At 40.6% G+C, this 12500-nt stretch overlaps 1 protein-coding gene across 22 annotated transcripts in view; it reads left to right on the top strand.

Moving 5' to 3' along the window:
- Positions 1-12500, top strand: part of EBF3 (EBF transcription factor 3) — a gene marked incomplete at its 3' end in the record, with an annotated part of 192981 nt that overhangs the window by 122485 nt on the left and 57996 nt on the right. For 15 of the 22 annotated variants that reach the window (XM_081007161.1, XM_081007158.1, XM_081007157.1 and 12 more), the window contains 2 exons: positions 7247-7328; positions 10658-10802. In XM_081007161.1, the coding sequence (XP_080863287.1) occupies positions 7247-7328; positions 10658-10802 (227 nt within the window). The remainder of the gene's footprint in view (positions 1-7246; positions 7329-10657; positions 10803-12500) is intronic. The other 7 variants (XM_081007159.1, XM_081007155.1, XM_081007170.1 and 4 more) reach the window with 1 other exon arrangement.

Here is a 12500-nt window from a genome sequence, read left to right as displayed (position 1 = left end):
TAATGCAGTTTAATTAAAAGGGCACCTGCTCTTTCTTTAGCAAGAAGTTCAAAGAGAAATAAACACCGACTTTCTGAAATTTGTGCTTTTAAAAATGTGAACTTGTGAAAATTCACAGGAAGGCTTTTGGAACTGATTTAGTCTAAATAATACCGTCACTTTTCTGTGCTGCTTTACAGCAGGAACATACCCAACCCATGTTTCCTGAGTGGAACCGTCAATTTTTTTCGAGTGTCATCCTCCTGCAGGGTTAAATGCCACCAGAGGGCACACTGAAATCCAGCATTCCTTAGTCCTACACATAGATTCAAATAATAGTACATAGTTTCAAACAATAGTACATCTTCCCCACCTCTCGTGGGCGGGCCGAGTGTGCCAGGTAGGAGGAGCCATCCACCTGTTAATCACATGATGCCACATTTCTTAAAAGTATCTCATCTGCAGTTATACTATAAAAGGTTGCGAGAACATCTGTCAAAGGCTGCCTTGTATTCCATTCAGGCAGAATATGTCAACTGCTTGTGTGTGTTTTTGTTTTGTTTTAAAAAAAACCCACTAAAACAAACATTATTCTACAAATGGAATGTCACACAGAGATCTCAATACAAAAAGTAGAATGCCCAGCAGCTCACTGAGTCACAGAAATTTGAACTCTGGTATCTTTCTTTTACTGCCAGTCTCCATAATTCTGGATAAGAGCTGGGTGGCGGGGCGGGGTTGACCCCACTGTAGATGTGGTAATCTTAACTGTATTAGTTTTTAAGGTGCCACAGGAGTCCTGGACAGTTTATACTTTCCTGAAACTCATATAGCCATGGCAGTGCATTTGCTGGGGGTGGGACAAGGCAGCAACAAGGTCAAGAGAGCACCAGGTTGGCAGTGGCATTTTCTCCAGGTTTGACAACATTGATTGTCATCTTCTGTTGTGGGGCTGGGGGAAGAATAGTATTTCCAGACCTTAGAATTGAAATAATTTGGCACTTTTTATTCTCAAACACCCCTGCCGCTGTTTCTCTGAGCATGTGTTTTGTTTATTCCTTCTTTGAACTCACAAAGACCTAAAATAGTTCCTCTGATTAATTTAACCTCCCTCCCAGTTAATATATCCTGCAACCCATATTCTGCTCCAAATTAATTCCACTTCAATTACCCCCATTCATCATTACGCCCCCATCACCTCTAAATAATTTCCTATTAAATTAATATCTCCAAATTAATATCCCATTCATAAGGTGATCCAAGGGCTTTAAAGAAAAACACCCTTCTTTGTAGTCACTTTAAAACCCAAGCCTAAGCAGGTGGTATGATTACCTGTACTTACAACATTTGTATCACTGCTATCAGCAACAGGAAAACAAAAAGGTAGCCATCATAAAGACAAGCCTGAGGAAGACTGCTTCAGCAGATGCTTCCCACATCTCTCTGCAACTCTACTGACCCTTCTCCCCTCTGTGTGTCTGCAACAGCTAGCAGCTCCCATGCTTTATACCACGGCCTCCCCATACGTTCTCCCTCCTTTTCACTCTGGCTAGTCGGAGGCATGCAGGAGCCAGCTTCCTATTGGGTTATGACAGCAACAAGAACTTCTACTCTGTAAGAAGGAGAGTAGAGAACCATGTGGGCACCTGGGAACAGGTCTGCGGGCACTGCAGAACTAGAGGAATATCCCCTATCTGATGACTGAGATCATGTATATAAATTGCTTTGATCACTTAAAATTCACTATAAACATGTTAAAAATATTATCTTGTTTTAGTCCAACTCAGTTCACCAGTGCTTCCTGCTGCTTACTTCAGACCACATGTAACAATTTAATCAATATCAGATCCAGCATTTGCCTTCACAGCCACATTTTTCCTTTACCTTCCCTTGCTCACAGCAACAGGAGGCAGAGGGTGATGGGCAAAGGCAGGGGTAGCCAGCATGGTGCCCTCTATATGTTGCTGGACAACAAGTCCCACTAGCCTCAACCAAGGTGGCCTGTGGTCAGTGATGAGGAGTTGTAGCCCAACCTTCTGAAGGCACCACACTGGCTACCATTGGGCTAGGAATCATATTGTTTAACCTGCTCCTTGCAAACCAAAGACGAATAGTGGGCAGTGAGTTCTTTTTTCTCCCATAGGAAATATGCTGTTGCAAAACACTCAAGGGGGTGGATTTTGAAGCCTGAAGCTGCAATGGAAGAGCTTGTACTTTGAGACTTTGGGTATAGAACTGCAAACTGTGACGTTGCCAAAACAAAACCTTAGCCCAAAATTAATGGGTGCATTGTTTTACTCTTTCTCCTGCCCTAATAACCACTCTAGCTCTCAACCCTTGCAAACTAAATCTACCTAATGACACCCTTCATAATTCAGATCCTATCAATGACTGTCCTTATATTGCCCTCCATGCCAGTTTGGTAATCTTCTTGTGCCCTGCTCAGAGTGAAATGAGAACTATTGAGGGGAGAAACTGGACCTTCACATCAATTACCCTGAGGCTGTGGATTGAACTTCCCACTGAAGTTGCAATTCACCCTTTTTATTGAACTTCTGGAGGGACTGTGAAGCAGATCTCTTCTGTTTGACCTCTGGTTCAGCTGGTTGGTTGATATGCTTTTTCTGCTGTGTTCCTCCCCCCACCCCGTTTTTTGGAAGTTTGTTATCTTCACTTTTGTTTGTGCATTGCCTTGAGAAGAGCCAGTGCTGTTTTTCTGGGGTTACTCAAGGGTATGCAGTACCAACACCTCTCATTGTTGTTGTTAAAAGGTGTGGCACTTACTGTAACAACTTCGTTGTGATGACCAGCACCCATTTTTCTAGCAAAAAAGCGCTGTGTAGAACAGCTAACAAATTCTTTTAATAAATAAACAATAATAAATACTAACAGATGAATAATTCATTATCATTATCATTGTAACAGTTCTACAGCACTTAGCCTAAAATTCTAAGGTTAAACAATAGGTGAACAGGTAACTAAGAAGAGAATCAACCCTGGATTTGAATGGTATAGTATGGGATAGGGGAAATATATTTACCTTTCCCTTTCTATAATCATAGTGTATGGGAATTTGGGTGGGAAATTGGGATCAGGGGAAGTGTACCTCAGGCTGCACATCCCTAGACCCTAATTTAACTCTTCCTTCCAGGATATTTTAAGCTGTTAGGGGCTCTGCCCCAGGCACAGCTTAAAGAGTCCTTTGAGGGATGATTAATTAGGATCAAAGAAAGTGCTTTTCCTAGAATAAATATCTCCTTCCCCAACATTCTTTTAGCTTAAAATTGGTCTGAACAAAATTTTCAAGTATTGCATTTGCTTTCTCATGACAGCAAGTTCAATTCAGAATCCACCAAACCTTATTCCAGTGTAGTTGCTATTATGTGGAATCTAATGTGAACAGTGTGTGTGTGTATAGACAGTAGATGAGGCAGAGAAGGGTCCTTCCCAAGGTGAATAGGTCAGATTGTAGTACCTGAGAAGGAATTTGATAATAGTTTTCAGATACAGTGAGTGATGCCATAAGGACAGGGGTCACGTGCCTTCTTTGTAAATTTTAGAAAAGGTTAAAAAGAGTGAGCTAAGATATTTAAGCTGGAGGATAGATGCCTATGAACTGGAATGGAGCACTTGGAAGTGGCTGTCTAGATTTATGGTGGCATCTCCATCACTCGGGGTCTTTAAGAGTATGTTGCACAAGTATTAGGTTGGACAAAGCAAATATTTTGATTACATGACACCTTGAAGAGTTGCCATCTACATGTCTGTGGGTAAGATGCCTCTTGTTTCAAGCATCAGGGTACAGTTGGCAAACCCTTGACATTCATTTTAGCTCTGTATTTTTTCTTAATCAGTTTGAGTCCAAAACCTCAATGTTTTAGGCCACTGCTTCTTGATGGAGCTTTATATATACCTGGGAGGGGCTACTGCCGGGTCATTTGGGGTGAGGGACTCACATTGGCTCAGCCTTGGCTCAGCTGGGAATGCTGGAGCCACTTAATCCAAACTTTCACATCCCAGCAGATATTGGGTTTGCATTGCACTGTAATAGTAAATGCTAACCATATCTACTCAGAAGTAAGTTCTATTGGTCTTGCTGGGGTATACTACCCAGTATGTGGAGTTAGAATTGCAGTCTGAGCCTAAGAAGAGTTAAACAAAATACATTTCATGTCCCTGCCCTTTCTCTGTTGTTTCCTCTGAACTCTTCCAAGCAAAGAGCTGTGCTCTTCTACCTTGTGATGTGCTTGGTGGTTAAATAATACTAATAATACTATTACTAATAATTTATTAATACTATTCTGGTTATTGGAATACTTTGAAGAAGAAGTAGACTGTGTAATATGTTTTGCCCATGTTAATTGTATCAGAAACAAGGATTCTTCTTAACTGTTGAAAATACCGGGGACGGGGGGACAGGGACAGTCTGCAACTCTATTTTCTCACCAGTTATGGCTACTGCTAACCACTACTAACAAAGGAAAAGTCTCCATTTTTTGTTCATATAAGGTTGGTGGAGGCATACTTTTCAAGCATCATAGTCCAAGCTTGCCCAGAACCCCATTAAATTGAAGGGCCAGATTTAATTAACCCATTGTGCTGGCAGAAGCCAGCTGAAGGAATCCTACTAGCACAATGAGGCTTTTCTACCCCTTCCCCCAATCCACTCTGCAGGGTCAGAACTGCATGCAGGGAGAGGCGAGGGGATATTGTTCCATCTGGCAAGCAGAAAAGCACACGCTGATGGTACAATCATATTAGTGCAATGTTGAATTTCACCCTGAGTCTTATTGGTGACCTTAAATTTGTAGTGCATCAAATGATATCTCTTGTTTCTCTGGTTTTTTCCCTAGCTGTGTTAAGCCAAGTTCTTGCCCTCCTGCGTGGAGGCTGGGAAGTGGAGGTGCATAGCTATGCCTAAGCCTTTATCCATGGGCAAGGAAATGTACATAATAGTAGGGGGAACTATGTTGCACTGCAGCCTCCAACTACCACTAATACAAATGAAGTCACTGGCCTGCAGGTCAGTGGTGCAGCATCCAGGCTGCAAGAGTAATAGGTAAGGGCTCAGGAAGAAAGTGAACTTTACCCACTGATGTGCTTCTTCCCATTACTTGCTACTCATTGGTGGTGCAGATGATACAGTCTGATACTGATTGCACGGCCCAAAGACCTCTGTTTTGCCCATGGCTATAAGTAGCTGTTGGATATCAGTAGTCCATGTGTATGCAAGGTGTCTAGGTTGCTGGATGCTTCAGAGTGATTAGATGAGGCTGTGCTCTGGGTGTCATGTTCTGAGCCTCTCCTTGCATGGGACTTCCTGCCATGATAGTATTCAGCCTGTTGTACATCCCCAGTTGCCAGTGGGTTTGCATACACACCATTGGCATAATTAAGATTATAGCAGGAGGTCTCTGCCAACCATATATGCCACTTACAGAATTACTGTTTGAAATAATTGCATGAATGAGGGGTGTAATCTTTGAGGGAGGAGATTAATCATTGGAGGGCTAAATTTCTAAAAATAAAATAAAATGGTATTCCTACCTTAAATATGCAAGGTGGCCAAGGTTTTCTTTTCAGTTTTTCAACAAGAGACATTACTGACGCTTCAAGGGCTGACCCAAATTTCCAGCATAGAGTGCCTCTGGAAGCAATGCTACCTTGTGACATAGTAATGTTACCAAGGACATTCCATTCCAAGAATATAGCTAGGGCAGCCATGGTGCCGCTTGAAGTTATGGCAGGGGTTTCTTGTTGTTGTTAAAGAAGGAGAAAAGAAAACGGTGGGGAGACCTTGCTCACCTCTTATATATAAGAGCTTCCTATATGTCATGGCTGAAATGCCCAGTTCGTGTCTTCAATTTTTATCTTTTGATGTACTAAACATTTAAAAGCTGAAACAGAAAAGGTGCAACTGATGGAAACTTTTTTACTGTACAACCTGCTACTTATTTCATGGTGTTTTGTGGACCTTGGTGTCCTGCCCTGACCATGAGTGGGGTACAGAGACAGGATGATGGATGCCAGTCAAGTCGTATGTAGGGAGAAGCTAGGGTTGCAGTACCTTGGATAGCTCCAAGCACATAACTTACTTCATCAACACCTGGAGCTCAATGGAGGCCTAATACCCATTTCAAGCGCCATCCCCTTCCCAAAGTGTGGAGAAACTTAAAGGGGTAGTCCTTGTGGCTAGGGACCAGCATTGTGTCACCCTTCCATCAGCTCCTGCCTTGTGTGTTGCCTGTGCAGGTGAGCAGGCACTGAGAAGCATGGGACTCCTGGTGTAAAGGGGACTGGATCTTCAGGGGAATCTGGCTCATAGGGTGCTGCCTCTAGGAGATCCAATTCTGAGGCCTCTGGTTCAAGGAGCTCCTAGATGACAGGCTCAGACTCAGTGCTGGGGCATCTCCCTGGCCTACCATCAGTATCTCCTTGGTTGGCACCACTGATTTTCATGATCCAATTTGTTTTTCTTCCTCCTTTGTGTCAAAATCAGTACTGCTGCTCAGGGTCAGGGTCATGACTCATGACAATTGAGCCTTCTCCACCAAGGATTGCTGGACTGAATAGCTATCAAGGGTTCTTCACCCTTTAAAAAACAGTGAGCAGCTATACTATTAGGCAAAGTCTAAATGTTGTTGGAATAAGATAAGATTATCTTTCCCATGTGCTTTCAAGTGTACAGTTGGAAAAAATATACAAGGGTTTTTAAACCCCAATATTATAAATTGTAAGTCATTATAGCAGTTATTTGGGGGGGGCATGCATTAGTCACACATTTGATTTCCGTGTCTGTCTTTGTATTAAACAGCATCCTGGTCCTACACACAGTTATTTGAAAGTAACTTCTGCTGAGTTCAATGGGATTATTTCCAAATAAATAGGCATGGAATTTCAGATTGAGTCTACAATCCTAAACATTCTTACTAGGGAGTAAATGCTATTGAAGACAGTGGAACTTACTTCTGTGTAATCATGCATAAGAGCACACTATAAATGTGGCCGATTGAGCTGCACTGTTCATTTAAGTATCTGGCCCAAAATATCTATTCTCTTCTCAAGACTGGAAGATGCGATTGTTCAAGGGCATGCTGCTATTGGTATGAGCTTCAGTTTATAGATGAAATAAATAAAACAAGAAAAATGGCATTCTGTTTTTGGCAACACTCCACTTGTAATTTTTGGTATAGAATCTGCTGCATACTTTCAAATCCGTCCTGTATCTTTGACATCCCTAACAAATTTTAATTTTGTATTTTTGTAGATTTTTTCTAAAGTTTTTCCTCAAGTGCAATCAGAACTGTTTGAAGAATGCAGGCAACCCACGAGATATGCGAAGATTCCAGGTACAGATTTCAAAAAGAGCTAAGGCTTGCAAGTACTTGCGCAGAAGAAGCATTATGCAGTTGATTTAAGGAGACTCTATCGTTTCTCCCTAATTGTTACGAACATTTGCCAAATTTAACTGCATGTTGTATTTTCAGTTCTTTGTGACCTCTGCAATTCAGATCTCCCAACCTTCCAGACCACTCAGTAAAGCAACAGGAGCGCCTGCCTCTGTCATTTCCATTGTCACAGTAGCTGCCCCTCTTCTGGTTATCTGAGTAGACCTAATTTGAGATGTCCCACCACCACCAAGAACACGTGTAGTAATCCCAAAGGGCAGGGCAGTACCTCTTGTTGGCCAATAGTTCAGGTTTTAAGCTTTGATGTGCACAGAGACAATTTGTATATGTTTTGCACAGATTGAAAACATCTAAGGATTATTTTTTTTTAAAAGTCCTTATGTAGTGGAGTAGTTATACTGTTCAGAAAAGTTTTATTACATGCCAAATACCATTGTTTTACTTTGTTGGGGTGGAGTGGGGCAGCTAATGTTCATGGAATTTATTGGGTTTTGGCTCAATCTTTATGGTTTTCATGATATAAAATTCAATTTTCTTAATGAGAGTTATTTTCTATTTGTTTCTTGTTGCAGTTTTATAAAAAAAACTGTAGGTAACTCAAAACCAATATAGAAATCTTTCTGTTTTAACAGATTGTTGCTGTTTTAACTGGGAATAGTTATGGAGCAATATAACATTTTAGATTAGAAACATTTCAGTCCGAGAGATGGTTCTGAGAAGAGTAACTTACTATTAAAGTAATTAACGTGGGCTTCTTTGCATAGCCAACCCAATCAAGTGATGCTAGCCAAGTTGGAGAGAGAAAAACAACTCTTCAGAACAATTGCACCAAGCTTCAATATTTCATGCAGCTCAGGTTCACGTGGATTGATAATATTGATCCATCTGAACAGAGCATAAGGTAAAACCTGCAATGAGTGGAAATGTCCCTCATGTCTCACCAGTGACTAAATGAAGCATCAGCCATGAATAGTTTTGTGGTTGGCAATGTAGCCAGTAGGAAGTCACTGGGAAGACTGCCCTGGGTTTCCTTAACTAAGCTACCTACTTCTTAGAAGAGTTAAGTGGATTTAACAGTATGTCAGGTCTTGAACAATATTTTCAACTTGTTTTACTATCTCAGCACTTTTCTTTAGGTGCGCTGCAGGATTATTTGCCAATAAAACAAAGGAGAGAGCATATGTACTTTTGCTGAACTATAGAATTTTCCTTTTGTGATTACTGACCTATATATCAGTGACGGAACAAAATGTGTTTTATATATTAAATACAATTTTATCTGTTTTTGGAAAACATCCTGTGGCCTAGCAACGGGAGGGAGGAACCCCAACTTCCCTTAGAATTGCTCTTTAATGTGCTTTATGATACCCTGTTTCTAAAAGCATTATATGTACATAGGACTGGGGGATGTCAGTCACCTCTATAATTCATTAAAAGTGAAAAGCAACTAGCCTAGTAATGTGACTGCAGGGACTGGAATTTGGGATACTGGAGGCAAAGTCCAACTTTATGAATCTCCCATAATGGATGTCCTGGAGAAGCAATACAGTCTGACTCTTCGGAGAAAACAGTGCAGGCTGCAGAATCACAGACTTCTAGAGAAACACCCTCAGGCTTCTCTCAAGGGGAACACAGATGGCTGGCTCAGAGGAGGCAGAATATACAGGAGAAGGTGCTGTAATAGCTGATAGCTAATTACAGCATGTGGAAAAAAACAGGATCAAAGGTGATCTAAAACATAGAAAATAGGAAAGAATTTACATCTGATGCCTCGGACCCACTGGGAAAGGAAAAGTGTCCTGTGTTTTCATTTATAGTAAGCTGTCGTAGGATACACCTTTTTCCATTTCTCCCCTCCCAACAGAAATTAAAAGGTTGGTCCTTTTAATATGCTGTAGCACCGTTCTCTGTTGTTCTTAAACTAAAAGCAAAAGGTTGTATTGAATTGTTTCACTGCTGATGGAAGGCTCTTTGATTCAGTAAAGGCTTCCACAAGCTGAAACACGATTCACAAATTCTCCCTTTCTCCTCAAGTCGCCTTCAACATCTATCATGATTTTTGCTGATTCCCCTCTCCCTTTGCAGTCCCTTGCACCTCCTCATCATCAAATATCATCTCCCCCTTTCTGCTAACAAAAACCTCTGCTGGATCAAATTGCTTTCCATCAATGGAGGGACAAAACTGGATACAACCAAAAATGTAGAGCAATTGCTCCACTGGGAAGGGCAGGACAAACATGAGTAACAGTACAAGAGTTGTTTAAATAAAGTTAGAGAATCTGAACCGTTCATAATAAATTTATAAATTTGGCTGCCAAATCTGGCCATATTGTATTATGGTAATAAACACTACCTATGCAAGTAACTTACAAATGTACCTCAAAATACAATAAGTAAAGACTTTTCATCCATTGATAATTACAGTAGCACTTCTAGAATGCAACTCACAATTCTATGGGGCAGAATTTTTTAATGCCAAGGACGTGCATTTTTGTAACTGTCCCTTTAAAAAAACTTACTAAGTCTGACATCTCTTCTATGGCAAGACTCTAAACTTAGAAACAAGTGCAGAAAGCTTTCAGTTAAAAATAAAGAAGGAATTTTCATTGGCAAAGCAGGGTCAGTGAGTGTCCGACTAAACTTGAGAATGGATACTTTTCATGAATTGAAAGCACTTTTAGTATTCATATTAAACTTGGTCTTTTCAGATGCAAAAAAGTTCATTATCAGACATTAAATGTAATTGTGAAAGTGACCTAGAGATCATTTCTGGAGAGAAAACAGAGAGTTACACATAGTTACTGATTTATTAAGCAAAATATTTTTTCCCCTCTGACTTGGAGTGCTCACAATTCTTCATTTGAAGACAGTCTCAAGTGTACAAATTTTAATTGGATAAACTATCTAATCAATATATCAACAGATCAATCAAAACAGTAGCTTTTAAAATGAGTGGTTAGAGGGGTGTTTCTGAAACTAATGGCTAGAAGAATATTTTCCCTGAATTGAATTCATTTGTTAGCATAATAGGAGATTAAACTCTAATTAGTGCAGCGGGTGTTGAGGAGGAGGGAAAAAACTGTGAGCTGAAAAATCTCCACTGATAGCCAAAAAGGAGTGAATGCATCTATGAATAAATCTATGTACAGAGAAAAGGAACAGATTATATGTTTCCACTTTGTTGTTTAAACTTATTGTAGCAGCTGCACTACATTTTCTGACTACATGCTTCAAAAAAGAAATGTGCTTCTTTTCTTTTTCTCCCCCAGGTTGTTGTATCAACAACAGTCAATGTGGACGGCCATGTTCTGGCTGTCTCAGACAACATGTTTGTACACAACAACTCCAAACATGGAAGGCGGGCTCGCCGCCTTGACCCCTCAGAAGGTACGGCCCCTTCTTATCTGGAAAATGGTAGGCACACATTTACATGTCGTTTTTTATTTGCAATGCTTTTTTTGCACCATATTTTGTGTTGCTACACGACTACATTTTACTTTTTACATTATATATTTCTCTTCTTGATCATCCTATTAAAATACAGTACATTAGCATTTCTGATTGCACATCAAGGAGAAGATTGTCTCTCCTGCATTTGCTTCCAACTTTATTTCCTTTCTTTAACATGTAACATACAGCCATTCTTCTCGTTCTTTTCTGTTTATTTGCTTACAGCTTTTTCTTGCTGTTTCAGTTCGATTTGCTTTTACTTTGGCTTGTCATAATCTTCAGTCCAGAAATACATTCACAGATTGTGTATGTAAGTTTAAATGGGTCCTAAAAACATGACCAAATCTGTAAAGAATTTACTATGTGAGGTCAATTTCCTGTTCCTGGGTCCTACTGCAACAGATTAAGGCACTACTGAGGTCTTGAATAAGGAAAAATGTTGTGCTTTCTTTCAATCAGATTCAGAAAAACTACCAGCCTCTATATGTTACATATGAAAGCATGTAATGAACTATATCTATTTAGCATCTACTTAAGGCCAAATGTCAAACCCAGCTACACACATGAAAGAATGATTGATGCTCTCCATCTCTGTTTATGTGCCACTATAAATGTATACAGTAATGGATACATTTCTAACAATGTAAAGCAACTTCAGAGCATATTTATTAATGCATTTATTTGCCACTTTCCCAAAACACATGCAGCCCTCAAAGTAGCTGACAGGCATTAAAAATGACATGATAATAAGTACATTAGAATAGATAAAACAATACACTACATAAAATCCTACTAAAACCCAAAAAGGAACCAAGACAGGGATAATCAAATGCTTGCATGAAAACAGCTATGTTTATAGGCCTTCAAAAAACTGAAAGAGAAAGGGCAAAGTGAGCTACACAAAACGGGAATTCCAGAACAGAGGAATTGCAATCCATATCTTCTTCATAGTGAAATACAAATTCAAAACTGATTCTGAAAATGCCTGTTAAGGGAGAACCTTGATGTGGGAACTACTCGTTTAAGAAAACTGCTTGTGGAATGAATTAATATCTGTCAAAAGCAATAGCTACCTGAAACAGATTAAGATATTTGGATCTTGACCTAAATCACTGGACTAAACCTTAATATTTTTTTTAGAATGCAATTGTTAAAATGGAAGCGTAAGACAAAACAAAAACCCTCCTCCAATCAGCCTCAGGTTGTGGTTCCTAAAGTACAGCCATACCTCTAAGTGATTTAAAGGTACCCCTGCCCGTACGGGCCAGTCTTGACAGACTCTAGGCTTGTGCGCTCATCTCACTCTAGAGGCCGGGAGCCAACGCTGTCCGCAGACACTTCCGGGTCACGTGGCCAGCGTGATGAAGCTGCTCTGGCGAACCGGCACCAGAGCAGCACACGGAAACGCCGTTTACCTTCCCGCTATAAAGCGGTACCTATTTATCTACTTGCACTTAAGGGTGCTTTCGAACTGCTAGGTGGGCAGGAGCTGGGACCGAACGACGGGAGCTCACCCCGCCGCGGGGATTCGAACCGCCGACCATGCGATCGGCAAGTCCTAGGCGCTGAGGTTTTACCCACAGCGCCACCCGCGTCCCATCTAAGTGATTTACATACATGTAATTTGTAGCTACTGTCTAGCCTGATTAAATACATTATCTG

This window comes from Podarcis pityusensis (assembly GCF_964106645.2).
Source record: "Podarcis pityusensis genome assembly, chromosome: 5".
NCBI lineage: Eukaryota > Metazoa > Chordata > Lepidosauria > Squamata > Lacertidae > Podarcis > Podarcis pityusensis.
The sequence above is the reverse complement of the archived record's forward strand: the minus strand, read 5'-3'. Positions and strand labels throughout refer to the sequence as shown.